At 50.7% G+C, this 24,729-nt stretch overlaps 1 protein-coding gene across 1 annotated transcript in view; it reads left to right on the plus strand.

Annotated features, from left to right (window-relative positions):
- SCD5 (stearoyl-CoA desaturase 5) overlaps positions 1-24,729 on the plus strand; it is a 49,030-nt gene continuing 24,301 nt past the window's right edge. Inside the window, exon 1 of the mRNA XM_075998585.1 lies at positions 1-160. Within this exon, the coding sequence (XP_075854700.1) occupies positions 85-160 (76 nt within the window). The 5' untranslated portion in view covers positions 1-84. The remainder of the gene's footprint in view (positions 161-24,729) is intronic.

Below are 24,729 nucleotides of genomic sequence, written 5' to 3' on the forward strand. Positions count from 1 at the left end.
GACGCGGGCCCGGTCCCCTCGGGCGCGGGCGGTGGAGGCCCGCGGAGGCCGGGCGGGCGCATCGTGTGGAGGAACGTGGTGCTCATGAGCCTGCTGCACCTGGCGGCCGTGTACTCGCTGGCGCTCATCCCCGAGGCCCAGCCGCTCACGCTGCTCTGGGGTAAGTCCCCGCGCCCGTCCCCGCGCCCCGTCCCCGCGCCCGTCCCCGCGCCCGTCCCCGCGCCGGCCTCCTCTGCGCCCCGCAGGACTGGCAGGGGTTTCCACCTGGGTATTTGCAACTTCGGCCTCCCTGCCTCCACCCCTCCCCTGGGTCGGCCTGCGTAGGCGCGTCCGCGGCCCCCGGTGGCGAGCGGGGACCCGAGTCCCGCAGGTGCCACCAACGTGCGCAGGGGCGCGCGAGGGGACAGGCCCGGGCTGGGCGCCGGCGACATCGGCCACCCGGGAAGGGCGACGCGCAGGACGCAGGTGTCGCCCGTGCGCGCCCCAGGCGACATCCGCGAGCCACACATCAGGGGGCCCGGGTCAAGGACAAGAAAAGGGACTGGAGGCAGGAGAGCCCCGGCGCGGGATGCGCGGGGTCTTGGCTTTTGCGCACGACATGGAGGAAACCTGTCCCCCTGCCTGGTCTCCGAGGCCCCTGTCCCCGTGTCCTCCGCGACCCTCCCTGCCCGCTTGCAGGCCTCTGGCCCCCAAAGTGTCCCGGGGAGCAAAGCCGGCCGGTGGGGACAGCGCTTGGCGCCCAGCACGCAGCTGCGTCCCCAAGCGCGGTCCCTCCCGTGCACCTGTGGCTGCTGCCCGCCTCCAGCCTGTCCTGGCCCGCGGGGACGCAGCCCCAGTCACTGGTCCCTGAGCCCCCTTAAAGCCCGCCCTGGTCCCCAAGAACTGGCTTTGGCTCCTGTCTTTTGGGTACAGTAGCCGGGACAAAGGCACAGGTGCGCACATGCGGGCTGGTGTGGGCTTGCTGGTTTGCAGGTGGGCTGGGAGGTGAATATCCCTGGAACCCTTCTGGGCTCCTGTTTCCCAGATCTCCAAGGAAGGGAAGTGGGATGACAGAAACACAGCCTACTTTTATTTCCAGAGGGGAAGAGGAAAGAAAAAAAAAAAAAAATATATATATATATATATATATATATATATATATATATATATATATATATATATATATATATATCATGATAATGACCTCTGCATAAAAATAAAAAATAAAAATATAAAAAAGGACTTCTGTATAAGGCCAGGCCCGGTGGCTCACACCTGTCATCCCAGCACTCTGGGAGGCCGAGGCAGGAGGATCGCTCAAGGTCAGGAGTTCGAGGCCAGCCTCTCAACTAAAAAAAAGTAGAAAGAAATTAATGGGCCTAGTAAAAATATATAGAAAAAAATTAGCCGGGCGTGGTGGCGCGTGCCTGTCGTACCAGCTACTCGGGAGGGAGGCTGAGGCAGGAGGATCGCTTGAAGCTCAGGAGATTGAGGTTGCCGTGAGCGAGGCTGACGCCACGGCACTCACTCTAGCCTGGGCAACAGAGCGAGACTCTGTCTCAAAAAAATAAATAAAAATAAAATAAAGTCCGCCCCCCCACACCCCAAAGTTCTGGGTAATGTCCGGCCTCACCCGGCCTCTCCTCCTGCATTCTGCGTGCTTCTCACCACGGCCTTTATGTGTTGGCTTAATTTCCCATCTGTCCTCCTTCTCCCCTTATCTGCGGATGATTAGACTGTGCGGGGTGCAGCCTCTGCTCACTGGACTGCCACCCGCAGCCTGCCCGGAGCTGGTCCCCCCACCCCGAAGCTGCCAGAGCCCGGCTGGGCGCTTGGCCTCCGGAGCACACCGGCCTCTAGGGAGTTGGGGTTGATCTTTAATAGCCGCAGCGTGCAGAGCGCGATCAGGGAAAAGCGAGCACTTAAAATATTATCTTACATGCCTGCAAGCCCGCAGGCCCCACTCCCGCCCCAGCTCTGCCAAGTCACCTCTGCCCTTTCCAGAATGTTCTCTGTGGGGAAGATGGAATCTTGGCTCTGAGGGACCTTGGCCAGGGGACACCCGCCGAGGCCCCAAAGCCCTCCAGCTTCCGGGGAGACCTCAACCATCAACACACTCTGGGAGTCTGGTGTCCTCTTTGGGGCTGATGCCACCAACCCTCATTCTTGTACCTCCCACCCCAAGGTAAAGGCCTCTCTGCCTTCGCTACTCTCTGTCCACCTCCATTGCCTCTCTTAAAAAAGAAAAAAAAAAAGAAAGAAAGAAAGAAAATTGCAGCTGTTGTCGTTTTAAGTTCTAGAATTGTGACTTAGAAACATTCCAGGCTCATTCCTGTCATCCTAGCTCTCTGGGAGGCCGAGGAGGGAGGATTGCTCAAGGTCAGGAGTTCGAGACCAGCCTGAGCAAGAGTGAGACCCCGTCTCTACTATAAATAGAAAGAAATTAATTGGCCAACTAATATATATATAGAAAAAAATGAGCCGGGCGTGGTGGCTCGTGCCTGTAGTCCCAGCTACTCGGGAGGAGGCTAAGGCAGGAGGATCGCTTGAGCCCAGGAGATTGAGGTTGCTGTGAGCGAGGCTGACGACACGGCACTCACTCTAGCCTGGGCGACAGAGCGAGACTCTGTCTCAAAAAGACAAAAGAAACATTGTAGACAATGGACCCTATAAGACAGATGGCTTTGAGGGAAGGAACGAGGGCCAGCTAAGTGGCACTGCTGGCTGGCCTCCATGGAAGCCCTGGAATGACCAGGGGGACCCAGAACTAAGGGGGATTCTCGGTCAAAGTCCTGGAGCCTCCACTCACACACTTCTCGCCTGTGGGGGCCCTTTTGCACCCCGCCCCCACCGGCTCTGCCTCGCATGAGAGCCAAGTTCATGCCCCAATGGGCTGATGGTCCACTTTATTATTATTATTATTATTATTATTATTATTTTTGAGACCGAGTCTCACTCTGTCACCCGGGCTAGAGTGAGTGCCGTGGCGTCAGCCTAGCTCACAGCAACCTCAATCTCCTGGGCTCAAGTGATCCTCCTGCCTCAGCCTCCCGAATAGCTGGGACTACAGGCACGTGCCACCATGCCCAGCTAATTCTTTCTATATATTTTTAGTTGGTCAATTAATTTCTTTCTATTTTTTAAAAAATTTTTTTCTATTTTTTAATAGTTTACAGGTCTCTTGATATTCAGTACCTTACTCTATATATTTTTAGTTGGCCAATTAATTTCTTTCTGTTTTTAATAGAGACGGGGTCTCGCTCTTGCTCAGGCTGGTCTCGAACTCCTGACCTAGAGTGATCCTCCCGCCTCGGCCTCCTAGAGTGCTAGGATTATAGGCGTGCGCCACCATGCCCTGCTCATTTTTTTTTATATATATTTTTAGTTGGGCCAATTAATTTCTTTCTATTTACAGTAGAGACGGGGGTCTCGCTCTTGCTCAGGCTGGTCTCGAACTCCTGACCTCGAGCGATCCTCCCGCCTCAGCCTCCCAGAGTGCTAGGGTGACAGGCGTGAGGCACCGTGCCCGGACTAAGGTTGCGATTCTTTTCCACCAAGGCCCCCCCGTTGCTGAAGAGTCCCTAGAACACTTGGCCATGGACTTCATTCTTGCCTCCAGGTTTCTAGTGTGAGCGAGGCTCGGTGGAGAGGCTGAATGTGAGTTCCCACCCTTCTACTTGCCAGCTCAGTGGCCTTAGGACAAACGAACATCTTTGAGCCTCAGTTGTCTCACCTTTAAAATGGATGTGTAGGCCGGGCGCGGTGGCTCCTGCCTGTCATCCTAGCAACCTGGGAGGCCGAGGCGGGAGGATCACTCGAGGTCAAGAGTTCGAGACCAGCCTGAGCAAGAGCAAGATCCCCCCCTTGTCTCTACTATAAATAGAAAGAAATTAATTGGACAACTAAAAATATATTTTTAAAAAAAATGAGCCGGGCACGGTGGTGCATGCCTGTAGTCCCAGCTACTCGGGAGGAGGCTGAGGCAGGAGGATCGCTTGAGCCCAGGAGTTGGAGGTTGCTATGAGCGAGGCTGACGCCACGGCACTCACTCTAGCCCGGGCGACAGAGCCAGACTGTGTCTCAAAAATAAATAATAATAAAATAAAATAAATAATAATAAAATAAATAATAATAAAATAAGATAAATAATAATAAAATAAATAATAATAAAATAAATAATAAATAGAAATAAATAATAAAGTAAAATAATAATAAATAAAATGGATGCAGAACTGTTACTTGCTCATGAAAGTTGTGAGAATTAAATTAGATAATAGGTGTAAAATCACGTAGCGCACAGTGCCTGACCCCCCCGGTTGATGATGTTAAGTAATTATTAGCCGCTGTTATTATTAGTGGGCCTAATACTGGCTGTTTATAATAGCAGAGGGGCGTGGGGTGGGGGAAAGAAAAATCCCTTCTTACAGCACAGGATAAATTCCACCTAGCTGGCCTGGAATTTGGCTTCCTCGCCTGGCTTGCGTGGAAAAATTAGCTTTGGCCTTGGAAAGTGGGGGCCTGTTCCTGCAAGTTCCCAAAGAGACATGGAAATAAATGGCTTTCGTGCCTCCTTGCTCTTCCCTCGCCCTTCCCTTGCACTCTGTCTTCCTTCTGTCTTCCTCTGTTTTCTTCCCCCCTCCTTGTCCTGCTGAGTCATTTTTTTTAAAAATCTTTAATCATTAAACTACTAAAAAAAAATAAAAAATAAAAAAGTGAATGAATCTTCCTTTCTTCCCTGTAATCCCCAGCGCACGGCTGCATCTCTTACATTTTTAACAACTGGGTAAAGCACTGAAAGCCCCACCAGCAGCTGGATTTGCAGCTAGACCGGGGAGAATAGCGAGTGCTTTGGGGCCCTTTTCTGGCAGGACCGAGTGTAAATATAGGTTGAGGTTAACATGATTAACTCAGTTTTTCCCCTTCGAACCCCCTCCTGCCCTTCTGACTCCTTGTCGCTTATTTTAGAGCGACAAGGGATCCTGCCTCTCTTGCCAACAAAAGCCTGTTGCTCAAATCTCTCAGCCGGCAGCAGCAGCAATGTTTAATTCATGGGCTAGAAAATTAATTTTATTTTCACGACTACAGCCCCGGGGCAAAATAACAAGGAGACGCTGGGCATGGCCCTTGGGAATTCAGTTTGCCTATTTGACAGACGGCCTGGTCACACTGAGGTGGCCTGTGGGCGGGTGAGCTGCCTTCTACACAATTGTGAAGCCAATTGTACCCGTGAGAACGCTTTTGGCCGCAAATATCACAAAATTCAGCTTCCAGTGGCTTAAAGGATAAGGAAGATTTCTTATTTGACTGATAAGAATTGTTAAGGCAGGACACTTTTCTGGGATGGCCCAACAATGTCATCAAAGAGCACGTTTCTAATTCTGCTCTAGTGGACTTGTTAGTTTTAGTTTTCCTCATGGTCACAAAGAGGCTGCCAGGGTTCCGGCCAGCACGTGGAGTTCTAACAATGTCCTAGGGAGGAAGAAGAGAGAGGCTGCCCTTTCTGAAGTCTCACTTTATCGGAGAGAAAAAAATCGTCCCTGGTGGCCTCATGGCTGACCTTCTTCACAGGTGACGTCTCCTTAGGTCTCACCTATAGGATGGGGTCGCCTGTGTCCCATTCAACCATTGTTTCGTGGAGTAGTTTGTCAATCCACTCCTCTGAGAAATAAGTTGGGGAGAAGCTTTTGCAGGTGGTGGCAACAAAGCCGATGACTCACTTGGGGTATGCAGCCTGTCCCCCCAAATTTCATTTCATCTGCCCTGGGGTCCCTCCGTAAGCAAAAGGAGATATTTATTAGCGAGCGCGAACAATGCCACTTTCTCTGCCCCTTCCACCTCCCACCCCCAAATCCATTGTGTTCGTCTCTGCTCAGCTTGAAGAGTGGGTGACTCATTAACATTTTTTGAGCTCAACTCACATTATTTCGGGCTCTTGACATTGTAGGGGAAGAAAAAAGAAATCATTTTCTCTCTACCCTTTGTCATTTTTATTTTTATTATTATTTTTTTAGCTGGGACAGACCCCTGATTAACAAGAGGAAAGCAAATCAAAGTTTATTAACCTATAGAGCAGGGGTCCTCAAAGTTTTTAAACAGGGAGGCCAGGTCACTGTCCCTATAGGCCCTCAGGGACACGGCCCGGGGGAATGAGTGATTCTCGAAGAAGTGAGCTTTGCAGTTTATAGAACATTTTCAATACATTGAAACTTTGCAGTTTATGGAACATTTTCAATATATTGAAACTTTGCAGTTTATGTAACATTTTCAATATATTGAAACTTTGTAGTTTATGTAACATTTTCAATATATTGAAACTTTGCAGTTTATGTAACATTTTCAATATATTGAAACTTTGCAGTTTATGTAACATTTTCAATATATTGAAACTTTGCAGTTTATGTAACATTTTCAATATATTGAAACTTTGCAGTTTATGGAACATTTTCAATATATTGAAACTTTGCAGTTTATGGAACATTTTCAATATATTGAAACTTTGCAGTTTATGTAACATTTTCAGTAAGGAACAGTGCAATTTTTTTTTTTTTTTAGAGAAGCCACAAGACAAAGAAAAAAAGGAACTTGAGTCTCTAGAAAAGACAAGCTGTGCAAAGGGCAGTCCACAAAGGCCAGTGGGTGGGTAAGCCTCGTTGTTTAGATGGCTCTGGTCTCTCCGGGCTGATCGGGGTCTCACCTTGCCTTCCAGAATCATCCTTGGCCCTTCCTGGTAGAAAGGGAAGGAGGACGCGTTTGCCTTTATGAGTTTAAGTTCTACTTTTTAGGCAAATAAGGACAGGGAGGGGCAGAGAGTTTTTCTTTTTTCTTTTCTTTTTATTTTTTTTTATTATTATTATTTTTTTGAGACAGAGTCTCCCTCTGTTGCCCGGGCTACAGTGAGTGCCGTGGCGTCAGCCTCGCTCATAGCAGCCTCCAACTTTGAGGCTCAAGCAATCCTCCTGCCTCAGCCTCCTCCCGAGTAGCTGGGACTACAGGCATGCGCCACCATGCCCGGCTAATTTTTTTCTATATATTTTTAGTTGGCCAATTAATTTCTTTCTATTTTTAGTAGAGACGGGGGTCTCGCTCTTGCTCAGGCTGGTCTCGAACTCCCAACCTTGAACGATCCTCCCGCCTCGGCCTTCCAGAGTGCCCGGATGACAGGCATGAGCCTCCACTCCCGGCCTCCCAGACTCTTCTGCCCCCCTGCTTTCCCGTGTCTCACCCGGGCACACACAGACCCTCCTCACCTCATGCAGGTGACTTCCTGGGCAGTCCCCAGGGCCAGGGAGCAGAGCCCTGGGCTTCCGTGGTGCCCGCCCTATGTACAGTCCAAACCGGCCAGGGCTGGACGAAATAAGGAGTGACCAGGTGAGGCCGGCCTCTGGGTCCGCGGGCAAGAGGCAGAAGCCACGGCTCTGCGTTGCGTCTCTTGCACCTGCCTACCCTGGCCACGCCGAGTGACATGGCATTGGGGGACGGAGGGATCGTCTACACTGCTTGGCCTGGGGACTCTGGACCGCTCAGAGGACAGCCAGGCAGGGCAGGGATGGTTCCAGGGAAGGAGCTTCAGGACTTCTCCACCGGCCGGGCGTGGAGGCTCACGCCTGTCACCCCAGCACTCTGGGAGGCCGAGGCGGGAGGATCGCTCGAGGTCAGAAGTTCGAGACCAGCCTGAGCAAGAGCGAGACCTCGTCTCTACTAAAAAAACAGAAAGAAATGAATTGCCCAACTAAACATATATAGAAAAAATGAGCCGGGCGTGGTGGCACATACCTGTCACCCTAGCACTCTGGGAGGCTGAGGCAGGAGGCTCGCTCGAGGTCAGGAGTTCGAGACCAGCCTGAGCAAGAGCGAGACCCCCGTCTCTACTAAAAATAGAAAGAAGTTAAAATTGGACAGCTAAAAATATATAGAAAAAATTAGCCGGGCATGGTGGCACATGCCTGTAGTCCCAGCTACTCGGGAGGCTGAGGCAGGAGGATCGCTTGAGCCCAGGAGTTGGAGGTTGCTGTGAGCGAGGCTGACGCCACGGCACTCACTCTAGGCCCGGGTGACAGAGGGAGACTCTGCCTCAAAAAAAAAAAAAAAAAAAAGACAGGACTTCCCCAGCCCTGTGGGTATCTAGAAAGCTCTGCAGACTCCGCCAGTCTGGGGGCCGGCAGCTGTCGCCCGGGCGCGGGGGCGGAGGGGACAAGCAGACGAGTGGGAGGGAAACAGCAGACAAGAGGCCCTCGGGTCCACGGGACACTTGTCCTCAGGCCACGAGTCCCTCTGATGTCCGGGGAGAAGCAGAGCGTGGAGGGGGGACGAGGAGGTCACTTTGCTGCCAGGCAGAAGTGTCCTCTGGCTCTCTGCACCCAAGCGGGCGCTCGGGCCCGCACCTGCGCTCTCTGTTTGGGAGGAATTTCATTCTGCATCATGGGAATCAAGCAGGGCTGGTTCATCGTAGACAGCCTAGAGCAGGTGGCCCCAAACTGCGTCCCGAGGGCCACATGCCACCCGCCTGGCACAGGTATCCGGCCCGTGCCGGGTGTGTTTGCCGCCGCTGCCTGTCCTGCTTAGCAGCCGGCTCGTCCCGGGCCCGCAGTGCGGACTCCCCAACGGTCTTGGGGACAGTGACCTGCCCCTCCTGTTTAAAAAGTTTGAGGACCCCTGGGCTAGAAGATACAAGCAAGCAAAGGAAAGCAAAGTACTTTCACCCCTGCATTCTAGGGATTATAAATGGTATTAACATTATTTTTTTTATTTTAGCATATTATGGAGGTGCACATGTTAAGGTCACGTATATTGCCCGTGCCCCCCTCCCCCCTCGAGTCAGAGCTTCAAGCCTGTCCATGCCCCACCATGCCCGGCTGATTTTTCTATATATTTTTAGTTGGCTGATTTCTTTCTATATTTTTAGTAGAGACGGGGTCTCGCTCTTGCTCAGGCTGGTCTCGAACTCCTGACCTCGAGCAATCCTCCCGCCTCGGCCTCCCAGGGTGCCGGGATGACAGGTGTGAGCCACCGCGCCCGGCCTCTCTATATATATTTTTAGTTGCCCAATGAATTTCTTTATATTTTTTAGTAGAGACGGGGTCTCGCTCTTGCTCAGGCTGGTCTCGAACTCCTGACCTCGAGCGATCCTCCCGCCTCGGCCTCCCAGGGTGCCAGGATGACAGGCGTGAGCCACCACGCCCGGCCAGATATATTCTTTATGTTCATCGAAGTATCACTATATATATATATTTTTTTCCTTTTGAATGAATGAAAGGAAAACTCCCAATAAACGGTGTTGCTTCTCCTGAGATCCAGGAGGACCAAGTGACAACTTTGACAATCCCTGCAGCCCCCAGCCCTGTCCACCCACCACCAGCTGCCTGGGCCTGCCAGGGCAGCCCTGGGTCTAGCCGATGTCACCGTGCTATGGTGGCTTCACTTTGCTAAATGTCACGGGGCTGAGCTACTTTGTCATTGCAGCCTCCAACTACGGCCCGTGGGCCACACACGGGTGTCTTTGCCCGTTTGGTTTTTTTTTTTTATTTCAAAATTAGATCTGTGCAGTGTGCATAGGAATTTGTTCATAGATTTTTTTTTTTTCTTTTAAACTATAGTCCGGCCCTCCAGCAGTCTGAGGGACAATGAACTGGGCCCCCTGTTTAAAAAGTTTGGGGACCACCCCTGCCCTAGAGGCTCAGGTTTGAGATTTGCAAGAGGGGACATAGGAAGGAGGCTACTGGAAGGTTCTGTGGGACCGGAGGCTTCAGGAGCCCCCGAGCTGCAGGATCTCTAGCTGGATTTGCAGATGGGTTTCCCCGAAGTCACCACTGTCACCATGGCAACGGCTCAGCTGACACTGTCACTTGCTACGAAGTGTGTTCTCTCCCTTGGTGTGGACAGAATGTCGCTGTCATTTGGAGGGGGACGATCCAGCACAGGACACACTGGGGTAACCTCGGGAGAGAGAAGGCAACATCGGGGCCGGGCACACGGTGGCTCACGCCTGTCATCCCGGCACTCTGGGAGGCCGAGGCGGGAGGATCGCTCGAGGTCGGGAGTTCGAGACCAGCCTGAGCAAGAGCGAGACCCTGTCTCTACTATAAAATTATAAAGAAATTAATTGGCCAACTACAAATATATATAGAAAAAATTAGCCGGGCGTGGTGGCGCATGCCTGTAGTCCCAGCTACTCGGGAGGAGGCTGAGGCAGGAGGATCGCTTGAGCCCAGGAGTTTGAGGTTGCTGTGAGCGAGGCTGAGGCCACGGCACTCACTCTAGCCCGGGCGACAGAGAAGAGACTCTGTCTCAAAAAAAAAAAAAAAGATATTCCATCTTATTTTCCAATTTTACTCGGGTGGGAGTGCCCGGCTGCAGGGCGCTGTATTGTCGTTTCTTAGCCGATGTCTCGTTCTTTGTCTAAAAACCATGAAAGCATCTTGCGTTGGCGATTTCTCCGAAGTTGGCTCTTCCTGCCTCACAGCAGGCTGGAAGCTTCTAGAAAACAATGTCCCTCAGTGACAGGCACATTCCACTGAGTCACATCATACTCGCTGACGGCGGTGCTGATAATAACAGGAGCGGCCTCCTCCCTCCGGCCTCTACCACTGAGGAATTTTGTTTGCAGGGTATATGACCGGCGGCCTCCTCGCCCAGCCCTTTCCTGCAGCCTCGTGATCAACGGAGCAAACTGAACTCTCTTTGTTCCTTCCCACTTTGTTTTCTTCTTCCCCAACCTCCGTGCATTCCCTTGAACCGTTTTCTTGGGCCTCAGAATTGTTTAGGAGCCTCCCTTGTGGGTTTTCCGTCTGCAGATCCAATAACATATTTTTATTTTTATTCATTTATTTATTTTTTTACAGACAGAGTCTCCCTCTGTTGCCCGGGCCAGAGTGAGTGGCCTCAGCCTCGCTCACAGCAACCTCAATCTCCTGGCCTCAAGCGATCCTCCTGCCTCAGCCTCCTTTCTGAGTAGCTGGGACCACAGGCATGCACCACCACGCCCGGCTAATTTTTTCTATATATAATTTTTTAGTTGTTTGGCTAATTTCTCTCTATTTATATACTAGAGACGGGGGTCTCACTCTTGCTCAGGCTGGTTTTGAACTCCTGACCTTGAGCGATCCTCCTGCCTCGGCCTCCCAGAGTGCTAGGATGACAGGCGTGAGCCACCGCGCCCAGCCATTAATTATAAGATTGATTCTGCCCGACTCTTAGCTCTCCCCCATTTACTCCGCCCTGTCTTCCTCAAATGTCTTGGAAACATTTTAGACTCTAGCCTCTACCTTCTCTGTCACCTTCTATTTGTCCAGACTGCTGTAGACTGGGGGAAAACGTGGGGAGGAAAGGGTTGTGACACGAACGGAATGATCACTTGGTATAGCGGTTATGCTTTTAAAAAGTAAGATGAGAACTGATTGGTCTGAAGAGAGAAAAGTTCAAGTTCAAGCTTAAATTTAGTGGACCAGAAAATGTCATCATTAGGCCGGGCGCGGTGGCTCACGCCTGTCATCTCGGCACTCTGGGAGGCCGAGGCGGGAGGATCGCTTGAGGTCAGGAGTCCGAGACCAGCCTGAGCAAGAGCGAGACCCCGTCTCTACTAAAAAAGGAAGAAAGAAAGAAAGAAAGAAAGAAAGAAGGAAGGAAGGAAGGAAGGAAGGAAGGAAGGAAGGAAGGAAGGAAGGAAGGAAGGAAGGAAGGAAGGAAGGAAGGAAGGAAAGAGGGAGGGAGAGAGAGAGAAAGAAAGAAAGAAAGAAAGAAAGAAAGAAAGAAAGAAAGAAAGAAAGAAAGAAAGAAAGAAAGAAAGAAAGAAAGAAAGAAATTAGACAGACAACTAAAAATATACAGAAAAAATTAGCCAGGCATGGTGGCACATGCCTGTAGTCCCAGCTACTTGGGAGGTCAAGGCGGGAGGATCGTTCAAGGTCAGGAGTTCGAGACCAGCCTGAGCAAGATCGAGACCCCCTGTCTCTACTAAAAATAGAAAGAAATTAACTGGACAACTAAAAATATATATAGAAAAAATGAGCCGGGCGTGGTGGCACATGCCTGTAGTCCCAGCTACTCGGGAGGAGGCTGAGGCAGGAGGATCGCTTGAGGCCAGGAGTTGGAGGTTGCTGTGAGCGAGGCTGACGCCACGGCACTCACTCTAGCCTGGGCGACAGAGCGAGACTCAGTCTCTCCAAAAAAAATACCCAACAAAGCATGTCATGATGGTCTCAGATGAAAGCCAAAAAATAAAAATAAAGAAAACACAGTGTGCCTCCGAGAATGAGCCTTCTTCCCACGGAAGAGACATTACAGCATCTCGAACCGACGAAAGCACCTTTGCGCTTAATCGACTGGAAAGCACTCCTCAGCCTCGCCGTCCGGGCTGTCCTTCTAGATAATTCTCTCCGGTCCTTGCTTGAGCTCCTGCAATCAAGCATTGCTTCTTTAATTTTTATTTTATTTTATTTTATTTTTTTGAGACAGAGTCTCACTCTGTCGCCCGGGCTAGAGTGAGTGCCGTGGCGTCAGCCTCGCTCACAGCAGCCTCCAACCTCTGGCCTCAAGCGATCCTCCTGCCCCGGCCTCCCACGTAGCTGGGACTGCAGTCACGCGCCACCACGCCCGGCTCATTTGTAATTTTCTAATGCAATGACAGTGGAAACCAGTCCGTGCCTTGATCTCTGTCCCGTGACTGTCAGCACGTCCCGGTCCAGTCGCCAGTTCCAGAACGCCGGGTTGTGGGCGACGGCTGAGATGGGCCTGTCCTGCTGGCTTGACCTGGCGCCTGGCACATTCCATTCCCGCCCGGCCCCCCTTGTTGTGGCTGCCACGCTCACCCAGCAAGCCGGTCAGAGCCGGGGCCGTGGCCCCCAGCGGGGTTTGCCTGTGGACTTCCAAGCACCCCCGTGAGTTAGGAAATCGTCCCTCTGCTTTAGGGTTTGAGCCTGGAAAACGTGCATCCACCCCCAAGAAAGGGGTCCTTAAGAAATGGAGTCACAGGCACACATCTCAGCGTGGGTTTTAGTAAAAAAAAGAAAGAAAAAATATTAAAATGTAATCAGAAATAAAATTAAAAAAGAAATGGAGTCACAGGCCGGGCGCGGTGGCTCACGCCTGTCATCCCAGCTCTCTGGGAGGCCCAGGCGGGAGGATCGCTCAAGGTCAGGAGTTCGAGACCAGCCTGAGCAAGAGCAAGACCCCGTCTCTACTATAAAATTAGGAAGAAATTAATTGGCCAACTAATATATATATAGAGAAAAAATGAGCCGGGCATGGTGGCGCATGCCTGTAGTCCCAGCTACTCGGGGGGAGGCTGAGGCAGGAGGATGGCTTGAGGCCAGGAGTTGGAGGTTGCTGTGAGCAAGGCTGACGCCACGGCACTCACTCTAGCCCGGGAGACAGAGTGAGACTCTGCCTCAAAAAAATAAAGAAATAAAAATAAGGAGCATAAGCATTAAAAAAAGAAGAAGAAGAAAAGAAAATATAAAAATTTATAAAAAAAAAAAAGGAAAGAAAGAAAGAAAAGAAAAGAAAAGAAAAGAAAAGAAAAGAAAAGAAAAGAAAAGAAAAGAAAGAAAAAGAAAAAAGAAAGCCCAGGCCGGCGGCCGGGGTGGAGCCGGGCATTCCAGACAGGCGAGGCTGGCCTCGTGCCCTGTGCCAACCTCCTCCCACGGCCGTGGGGGTAGAGCTGGCCAAGGCCTTACGTGCCCGGGGACACCTGTCCCCAACGTCATGGCCTTGGTGGCTGCTGTTTGCTAAATGCTGACCGGCTGGGGACGATTTGTCCCAGGGTAAACGTGATTTCTGTGACAGGCAGAGCTGCCAACCGCCCTCGTTCTGTGTGAGTGGGAGGATGATGATGGAAGCGGACAGAAATATGGGTAGCTGGGGGCACACACCGGGATGAGAACCGCTGTTCTTTTTGTCTTTTCGAAAGTGTAGCTGGTGGCTCACGCCTGTCATGCTAGCACGCTGGGAGGCCGAGGCGGGAGGCTCGCCCGAGGTCAGGAGTTCGAGACCAGCCTGGGCACGTGGACTGGCTGTGGCTGGGTCACAGTTTGGTTTTTATACATTTCAGGGAGAGACGGGGGCCACAGGTAAAGCCATCAGTCAATGCGTGGGAGGAACACATTGGTTTGGCCCAAAAAGGTGGGACATTTCGACGGGGGCTTACAGGTTACAGGTGGGTTTAAGATTCTTTGGCTTGTAATGGGTTAAAGACATGAAGCTTTGTCGAAAGGCTTGGAACATTTTAACATGAAGAGCTGTTGTCAGAGATAAGGAACCAGACTTAGATTTGTTGTGTAAATTGAGGGCCTGCAGGTTTGTCTTCCCCTTAGGCCTGTCAATGGGTCACAAAGGATGTCCCCAAGAAGGGAGGGGGGGCATGATGAGGCCTGTGTGACCTCCTTCCTCCTGGCAGGCAATTTTGTTTTAGGATATTCCTTTGGCCACAAGAGGGTCCATTTAATCAGCTGGGGGGGGGAGGCAGGGGTGGTGAGCCTTAAGATTTTATTTTATTTTTTATTATTTTTTTAATTGACACATTCAGAGAAATTTCTCTGGTAACGGGCTATAGAAATGATCCCTGAAAGTATAGTCTTAAGATTTTATTTTATTTATTTTATTTATTTATTTTTGAGACAGAGTCTCGCTCTGTTGCCCGGGCTAGAGTGAGTGCCGTGGCGTCAGCCTCGCTCACAGCAGCCTCAGACTCCTGGGCTCAAGCGATCCTCCTGCCTCAGCCTCCTCCCGAGTAGCTGGGACTACAGGCATGCGCCACCATGCCCGGCTCTTTTTTTTTTTTTCTATATGTTGGTTGGCCAATTAATTTCTTTCTATTGTTTTTATTTTTTATTTTTATTTATTTATTTTTTTAAAATTTTTCTTTTTTTGAGACAGAGTCTCACTCTATTGCCCGGGCTAGAGTGAGTGCCGTGGCGTCAGCCTCGCTCACAGCAACCTCCAACTCCTGGGCTCCAGCGATCCTCCTGCCTCAGCCTCCCGAGTAGCTGGGACAACAGGCATGCACCACTACACCCGGCTAATTTTTTCTATATATACGTTTAGTTGTCCAGCCAATTTCTTTCTATTTTTTTAGTAGAGACGGGGGTCTCGCTCTTGCTCAGGCTGGTCTCGAACTCCTGACCTCGAGCGATCCTCCCTCCTCGGCCTCCCAGAGTGCTGGGATGACAGGCGTGAGCCACCGCCGTGCCCGGCCCTGCCTTGTATTATTTATTTATGTATTTATTTATTTTTAGTTTTCCTTTCTTTATTTCAAAACAGGCAAAGATACACACTGTAACCAATCTGCCTTGTATTTTAAGCACACGAAATCTGCAGAGGCATTTATTTTTCACTTGGCGGGAAACAGATGCATGCCTCTCTTTAAAAGAATATTTCATGCTAAAAAAAATTTTTTTTTAAAAAAATCAGTCTTTCTTGAGGCTTTTCGTTATCAACGTGGCCCAGCTAGACGGGCCTTTTTAACCATGCCCACCTGCGCCCTCTGAGTACCTGCTAAATTGTCCTGTCGCCGGTCTGTCCTCTTCCCAGCCTCTGCCCATGGGAATCCTGCCACCTTCTTGGAGTGGACAGGTGGGAAGACACAGGTTGGAGCGGCGCAGTGGCGGGGGGCCGCCAGTAGGGGGCGCTGCGCGCACACCTGCGACGCCACCGCAGGCTGGGCACCTGGTCGGGGGTCCAAACCTGGAGGGGTCCGCTCGCTGGCTTCCATTTGCTCAGGAGGAACCTTCCCAGAGAGGGGGTTCCCGGCGGAAATGGGGCCTCCCCACCTGCAGGCTGGCACCTCCGCCTTTCCCATCCCCCCCCCCCGCACACCCCCTCCCCCCGTCCCCAGGTGGGACCTAAGACACCTCACCTGTGCAGGTGGCACCATCAGCAAAGGACCGGAGCTTAGTGGAATCGGCTGGCAAAAGTACAGCTTGGGGCGTTTTGCCTCCGAGTAACCTAATAGTCAATCGATTGGCAACGAGTAAGGCTGAGATTATTATTATTATTATTATTTTTTTTTTGAGACAGAGTCTCGCTTGTTGCCCAGGCTAGAGTGAGTGCCGTGGTGTCAGCCTCGCCCACAGCAACCTCAGACTCCTGGGCTCAAGCGATCCTCCTGCCTCAGCCTCCTCCCGAATAGCTGGGACTACAGGCATGTGCCACCATGCCCGGCTAATTTTTTATATATATATCAGTTGGCCAATTAATTTCTTTCTATTTATAGTAGAGACGGGGTCTCGCTCTTGCTCAGGCTGGTTTTGAACTCCTGACCTTGAGCAATCCGCCCGCCTCGGCCTCCCAAGAGCTAGGATTACAGGCGTGAGCCACAGCGCCCGGCCTGAGATTATTTTTTTAAATAAGATTATGATAGTTAAAAAGAACACACCTGTGGATGAATTTATTTTATTTTATTTTATTTTATTTTATTTTATTTTATTTTATTTTATTTTATTTTATTTTTTTGAGACAGAGTCTCACTCTGTTGCCCGGGCTAGAGTAAGTGCCGTGGCGTCAGCCTCGCTCATAGCAACCTCCAACTCCTGGGCTCAAGCGATCCTCCTGCCTCAGCCTCCCAAGTAGCTGGGACTACAGGCATGTGCCACCACGCCCGGCTAATTTTATATACATATATATATATATATATATTTTAGTTGTCTAGCTAATTTCTTTCAATTTTTTAGTAGAGACGGGGGTCTCCCTCTTGCTCAGGCTGGTTTCGAACTCCTGACCTCCAGCGATCCTCCCGCCTCAGCCTCCCAGAGTGCTGGGATGACAGGCGTGAGCCACCGCGCCCGGCCTTGTTTTACCATTTTTGGCGATCCTGCAAGCGGTCTGTATAGTTCCAGAGAGTGACTGTTCTTTTGAGCTAATTACATCAAACTTAGGTCCATTCTGTAACTCGTTTCAAATATTTAGGTTTCACTGGTCTCGAACTCCTGACCTCGAGCGATCCTCCCGCCTCGGCCTCCCAGAGTGCTAGGATGACAGGCGTGAGCCACCACGCCAGGCCTTTCTTCGAGTCCTGATAATTTGATTATAATGTGTCTCTGTGATGGTGTTTATGGATTCCTTCTAGTTGGAGTTGATTGAATTTGTTGATTTTGCAAATATATTAGTTCAACAGATATTTCGGTTTTGTTGAAATTTGTCTAGCCTCGTCCATGACCCTCACGTCTCCCAAACCTCCCACCCCATTGCACCCAATCTGCTAGTGATAATGACCTTGGTCTCCTCCCTTTTTCAGAGTCTGATGCTGTAGTTGTAAAATCCAAGACACAGTATAAATCAGAGGAGGCCAGGAAGGCAAAAGCATAAAAATAGCACCCCAGATTTTTTTTTTTCCGGTAGCACATGATACAACATTGAATAATTGCTGGGTGTATTTGACAAATCGGGAATGCAGTTCATTAGTGAGCTGGGGGGAACCTGGGTGGGATTGACGATCTTCCCCCTAAAGCGGGACCCTCAGCCGCTGAGCGAAAGTTTCTTGAGTCAAAGTGACTTAGGGGGCAAATTGTTTATGACAAATAGGATGCATGAAACAGCGAACACCCAGATTGTCCGGGGAATGCAATCGAATCCACGACAGCAATGCTATTTCCGCTGCATTCATGGTTGAAAAAGTTGGAGTGAGGCCGGGCGCGGTGGCTCACGCCTGTCATCCTGGCACTCTGGGAGGCCGAGGCGGGAGGATCGCTCGAGGTCAGGAGTTCGAGACCAGCCTGAGCAAGAGCGAGACCCCGTCTCTACTATAAATAGAGAGAAATTAATTGGCCAACTAATATATATATATATATATATATATATATATATATATATATATAGAGAGAGAGAGAGAGAGAGAGAGAGAGAGAGAGAGAGAGAGAAAATTAGAAGAAATTAATTTGCTCTGCTATAAATATAAAGAAATTAATTGGCCAACGAATATATATAGAAAAAATTAGCCGGGCGTGGTGGCGCGTGCCTGTAGTCCCAGCTACTCGGAAGGAGGCTGAGGCAGGAGGATCGCTTGAGCCCAGGAGTCTGAGGTTGCTGTGAGCGAGGCTGACGCCACGGCACTCACTCTAGCCTGGGCAACAGAGTGAGACTCTGTCTCAAAAAAAAAAAAAAACGGAAAAGAAAAGAAATAACTTAAGGCATAAAACCATGCAATGCTATTTAAACTGGTAAAGGAAATTATAATTATAAAATCAAACCCTGGCAAGGCTTTTTTTAAATTTTTTGAGACAGAGTCTCACTTTGTTGCCCAGGCTAGAGTGAGTGCCGTGGCGTCAGCCTCGCTCACAGCAACCTCCAACTCCTGGGCTCAAGCGATCCTCCTGCCTCAGCCTCCCGAGTAGCTGGGACTACAGGCATGCGCCACCATGCCCGGCTCATTTTTTCTATATATATTTTTAGTTGGCCAATTAATTTCTTTCTGTTTTCAGTAGAGACAGGGGTCTCGCTCTTGCTCAGGCTGGTCTTGAACTCCTGACCTCGAGCGATCCTCCCGCCTCGGCCTCCCAGAGTGCTAGGATTGCAGGCGTGAGCCACCTCGCCCGGCCCTGACAAGGCTTTTATGAAAATTGTATTCTCATACTGACATAAGTTAGTACAATATTTCTAGCAGGCAGCGGGGCGGCGTAATCAGCCATAAAACATCATATCCTTTGGCCTGGTAATCGTATCTTTGAGACTATATATCCTGGAGAAATCACTCGAACAAAGAAAAATCAGAAAAAAAAAAATCCATAAAAATTAGAAAATAAAACTATGGTGCAAAGTGCAATGGAATATTGCTATCAAGAGTAACAAATATGTGAAATGTTTTCAAATATGAAAACAAATAGAAAAGTTAGTATAAAATACAGTAACGTTGTTACTAGCCTTAGGTTTTGCAAAGGTGACATTATCAGTGGGGAAAAGTTGAGATTTTATTTTATTTTTTTGAGACAGAGTCTCGCTCTGTCGCCCGGGCTAGGGTGTTGTGGCCTCAGCCTCGCTCACAGCCAGGGCAACAGAGTGAGACTCTGACTCAAAAATAAATAAATAAAATAAAATAAAATAAAATAAATAAAATTAGGTTGAATTTTGCACATCAGAACCAAGTGAAGGTCAGAAAACCAGGCCCTTGGAATGCACTGCAAAGAAAAGGGGAAAAAAAAAAAAATCTGTCTTTGGTTATTCCCAGCAACTTAAAGAGACTTGGCAGGAATAAAAATGGGCGAAGAAACTTCTGGAAACCGGAGCCCGAGAACTAGGTCGGGCTGCCTCAAGGCTAGAGAACTTCTCACCAGCTAGAGAACTGAAAAGGGTTTTTGGATATCTCAAGGAACTTTGTATTGTTCAATTTTATCTTTTTTTTTTTGGCTATGGAAGGCAGAAACATGATCATGGCAAAAACAACCTTGAAAAGAATGGTTTTTTTTTTTTGTAATTGTGGGGGAGGGAGGGAGCCGTGAGTAGCTTTCACTGCCAGTTATTATTATTATTTTTTTTTTTTTAATTTCTGTCCTTGGCCTGCAGTTGCCTGGTAGGGGGGCGTGTGGTCACAGTCCCCTGTGTGCCCATCAAGCACCAAGGCCGGGACCTTTCTCGGTCAGAAAGGACGGGGAGAGAATGCAAGGTTTCCTCGAGGAGAAGAAATGGAGGCAGAGAGAAAGCAGCATTTCCGAGGAGGCTGTCCCTGATATTTTCACTTTATTTATTTTTTTGAGACAGACTCTAACTCTCTTGCCTGGACCTGCACATAATAATATCTCAATAAACATTAGTAGGAAAAAAAAAAGTCAATAAACATTAGAGTGCTGTGGCGTCAACCTCGCTCACAGCAACCTCCAATTCCTGGCCTCCTGCCTCAGCCTCCCGAGTAGCTGGGACTACAGGCATGCGCCACCACGCCCGGCTAATTTTTTCTATATATATTTTTAGTTGTCCAGCTAATTTCTTTCTATTAGTTTAGTAGAGATGAGGGTCTCGCTCTTGCTCAGAGCTGGTTTTGAACTCCGGACCTCGAGCGATCCTCCTGCCTCGGCCTCCCAGAGTGCTAGGATGACAGGCGTGAGCCACCGCACCCGGTCTGACTTTTTGCTTTAATTTCCAGCCCTTCTGGCTCAGACATAAAAGCAACAGCGGTGCCTAGGGGGCTTCTCTGCTTGGACCTTTCCCCCCCTTTTTCCAAGGCTCTGGGCTGCTCAGCCTCTGAAATCTGGTTCTCCTGGGCTTCGTGCTTCCTTGCTGCTAAGATTCCTGCAAACTCCTGCCTCCCATCTGGATTTCCCGGGCTTGGATCCCTGCCTGTCTTTATTCCATTAGAGAAATTGCTTAGTAGGGAAAAAAAAAAAAAAGAAGAAGACACTCACCCATAACTACCCAGATAACTCAGAACACAAGGGCAGAAATTATTCTTTTTTGTTTCTACCATTTCCCCAAGATTGACCCGTTTGGGTGCTATTTTTTAATTTTCATCTTTCGTTAGAGGGACCAACATTTTTGATGTCACAGTTTCTAATGCATGAGGCAGAGACATTAATGAGCATGCACGACCTGCAATGAGCATGCGCCGTAGCCCTGCACGATGCATGTGCATTTCTCTCTATTTCTCTCTGTCTGTCTCTCACGCGCACACACCCCTTGCTTCCCAAGAGAAAATCAAAACTGAATAATGAACGAGAAGGAAATCCAGCGTGCCCAGAGTGCGGCCAATTACTCACATGCCAGTCAATGAGGCCCTAACTCTCACTTCCACAGTCGTGCAAGATGGGAGTTACCCTGATTCAGAACGCGAGTGTAGCCTCTTCTCAAACTCATCCCAGAGCGTCTGAGCGGGCTAAGGGCCAGCTGAAGACGAAAATGAATCTCGGTGGAAACTTGGGGCATCCTTTTTCTAGAAGCCTCTGCTTCCTGGCAATTAACCCCAGACTCAGCCTTGCAATGATCGGCCGGGTACGAAGGGTGTTTGCGGTAGTGTTTATTGAGATATTATTATGTGCTACATATCTGACACAGTCTTCCCTGGCTATCCATAGGGAATTGGTTCCAGGACTCCCTGGGGGTAGCAAAATCCACGATCCTCCGGCCTCGGCCTCCCAGAGTGCCAGGATTACAGGCCTCTACGAACAGCAAATTCTTCACTGTTTCCCTATCTATCCTTCAAGATCAAATATATCTTTCCAGCACCCTAGACGGGCTGAGTATCCCTCATCCAAAATGCTTGGGACCACAAGTGTTTCAGGTCTGGGTTTTTTTTTTTTTTTCTTCCAGATTTTGGAATATTTGCAGTTTACTTACTGCTTGAACAACCCGAATCCCAAAATCCGAAATCCAAGATGCTGCAAAGGGCATTTCCTTTGAGCATCGTGTTGGTGCTCAGAACATTCCAGATTTGGGGTTTTCTGATTAAGGCTGCTCAGCTGCGCCGAGTCACTTCCTGGCCGGGCTCTCTGCCTGCTGTGTTCCTTCCCTCCTACCCTAAGCACCTGCATGAGAGGGGGCCGGACTTGGGGCAGGGAGGAGGGGGAGAAAGACACCAACCGGATGGGGCAGGTTTAAGAGGGAAGGGGGCCGGGCGCGGTGGCTCACGCCTGTCATCCCAGCACTCTGGGAGGCCGAGGCGGGAGGACCGCTCGAGGTCAGGAGTTCGAGACCAGCCTGAGCAAGAGCGAGACCCCCGTCTCTACTAAAAATAGAAAGAAATTAATTGGCCAACTAATATATATAGAAAAAAATGAGCCGGGCATGGTGGCGCATGCCTGTAGTCCCAGCTACTCGGGAGGAGGCTGAGGCAGGAGGATCGCTTGAGCCCAGGACTTTGGGGTTGCTGTGAGCGAGGCTGACGCCAAGGCACTTTAGCCCGGGCAACAGAGTGAGACTCTGTCTCAAAAAAAAAAAAGAGTCATGCCTTGGGATAAGACAACATACCTTTCTGCCACTCACGGGCAGCCTAGTGTCTCGGGGGAAGGAGAAAGATGGTAGACGGGCTGCTGGGTTTTGTTTTTTTTTCCCCCTCCCCTGGCTGCTGTTTTTTGCAAGGACCATAGAATTTGGAAGGTTTTTTAGGAGTGAAAAGAAACCCTTTGTGTCTCAGGCCACAGTCCCCAGGACCCTGTGAAAATGTTCTGATTTGGAGAGAACTGTTGAAATAGAACAGTAAGTAGCTGGGAGGAGGTTGCCTTCGGGCCTCGAATTTTGCACACTCAAACCTTCAAAGGGAAGGTGGAAGGTCTAATAGAGGTTCTTTTTTTGTTGTTTTTTTTTTGAGACAGAGTCTCTTTCTGTTGCCCAGGCTAGAGTGAGTGCCTTGGCGTCAGCCTCGCTCACAGCAACCTCCAACTCCTGGGCTCCAGCGATCCTCCTGCCTCAGCCTCCTCCCCAGTAGCTGGGACTACAGGCATGCGCCACCACGCCCGGCTCATTTTTTTCTCTATATATTTTTAGTTGGCCAATTCATTTCTTTCTATTTTTTTTTAGTAGAGACGGGGGGTCTCACTCTTGCTCAGGCTGGTTTCGAACTCCTGAGCTTGAGCGATCCTCCCGCCTCGGCCTCCCAGAGTGCCGGGATGACAGGCGTGAGCCTCCGCGCCCGGCCTGCCTTGTCTTTTCAAGACGCAGGGAAGCTCACAGATTTTGAGACACGGGGAACCTTGCTGGAAAACACCCCCACCGGAGATTAGAGATCTGTCTCAGGACAGCGGCCTCTAATAAGTGAACCATTGAGGCCACACATTCCTTCAGGGCAAAACCCTGCAAACTCCCGTTTCTGTCTTGAGCATCGTGATGTTGGCTTATACAATGGAATAATGGTCTCCTGGGCCACATCTCATCCATCTCTCAATCATATGTCCCCAACAGTGCAGACACTTAGCAGGGGACTTGGCCGCTGCCCGCCAGATGCCAGTAGGGCCCTTCCAGTTTGGGGTTGTCACATCTAATACTGTCTTGAGACATTGCCAAATGGAGGGGGATGGAGAAGGGGTGGCAAAATCACTCCTCCCCTGCCCAGAAGTAAGAGTTTAGAGCAGGCGTCCTCAAACTACAGCCACATGCGGGCCGCCTAGCACATGTGTCCGGCCCTCTGGGTGTTTTTGTCGCCGCTGCCTGTCCTGCTTAGCAGCCGACTCGTCCCGGGCCCGCAGTGCGCACTCTCCAACGGTCTGAGGGACAGTGAGCTGGCCCCCCACTGTTTAAAAAGTTTGAGGAGGCCGGGCGTGGAGGCTCATGCCTGTCATCGTAGCACTCTGGGAGGCCAAGGCAGGAGGATCGCTGGAGGTCAGGAGTTAGAGACCAGCCTGAGCAAGAGTGACACCCTGTCTCTACTAAAAATATAGAAAGAAATTAATCGCCCAACTAAAAATATATAGAAAAAATGAGCCGGGCATGGTGGCGCATGCCTGGAGTCCCAGCTACTCGGGAGGAGGCTGAGGCAGGAGGATCGTTTGAGGCCAGCAGTTGGAGGTTGCTGTGAGCAAGGCTGACGCCACGGCACTCACTCTAGCCCGGGTGACAAGGCGAGACTCTGTCTCAAAAAAATTAAAAATAAAAAAGTTTGAGGAGCCCTGGCGTAGAGTGATGAAGGTGCAGGTGCATTCCCGGGGTGGTCATGAGGGACGGGGACATTTCCCGGTGGCAGTGGCGTGGCGGCCACACGCGGGGCGATAGCATGGCTTGCATTCTGTGCGCATTGCCTCTTTTAATCTGCACGACACCCCACCCAGGGCAGGGGACAGGGGCTCCTTCCGCCACTTTGTGGACGGAATGAACCAGCGTTGGAGGAATTGTCACAGGAATTGTCACGCTGCTGAGTAGACGGGCAGGGGCGTTCGATCCCGGGGCCTGTCTGAGCATGCGCCAACGTGCACGAGCATCTCGTCTCTCTGTCTCTCCGTGCACCTGCGGGTCTCTGGTCTTTCTCTGTCTGTCTGTCTGTCTGTCTGTCTGTCTGCAGCACCTGCAAAGCACGGGACAGGGGACATGGCCATTTACTGGCCTTTGCAAGTCGAATGGCTTTGCAAACGCTGCAGCAGCTGGCAGGAAAGGCAGACATCAAAGGGCGCTGTTTTGTCACCCCTGCTCTCTCTCTCTCTGCTCCTCCCCAGGGGGTGTGACCGTCCTCCCCTCTGTGGCCCTCCTCCTCCTCCTCCTCCTCCCCGTCCCCAAGTCCTCCCGGGTGGAAGACAGCTCCCCAGTGCTGCACGCCCCCGCCCGGGTATCACAGGCTCCCGTGTGCTGGCTGCCAGGGGCCTGGGGACAGCTGGCAGCATCAAAGTGACCCGCAGGGGGCGGGGAGCGGTGGCGGGTGACCTTGTGTCTCTCGATCCCGAGATTCAGAGACCGGATCGCTGGGTGCCGGGGGGCTGTGCTGGGAGTCCCTGTCTGGCGGGGGGTTGCAGAGAGCGAGCGAGCATTGTTCTCTGGATTTCTGTCTCTGCAGATTGACAAGGGACAACCCCGTGGTGGCCTCCCCAGGAGGCTGTGCCTCACAGAGCAGGGGGGTCCCCAGCCCTGGCTGTGGGGGGGGCAGAGAGACACCCCGGCTCCCCAGCCCCCATCTCTCATCCCTTCCCCGCCAGCGGGCCCAGTTTAGGGTCCCAGGGGGGATCTCAAACAACGCCCAGCCAGGGTGGAGAACAACTGTTACCGGAGTCTGGAAGGGCTTGGGGCTGGGCCGGTCTCGTGTCCGAGGGGCCCCGGCTCTGTCACTTGCAGATGCGAAGGCGTTTCTCTATTCCATATCTCTGGGCCTCAGTTGTGCGCATCCGTAAAATGGGCATCGTGATATCCACTTCGTAGGAG

This window comes from Microcebus murinus, chromosome 29 (genome assembly GCF_040939455.1).
Source record: "Microcebus murinus isolate Inina chromosome 29, M.murinus_Inina_mat1.0, whole genome shotgun sequence".
In the NCBI taxonomy this organism is placed as follows: Eukaryota; Metazoa; Chordata; class Mammalia; order Primates; family Cheirogaleidae; genus Microcebus; species Microcebus murinus.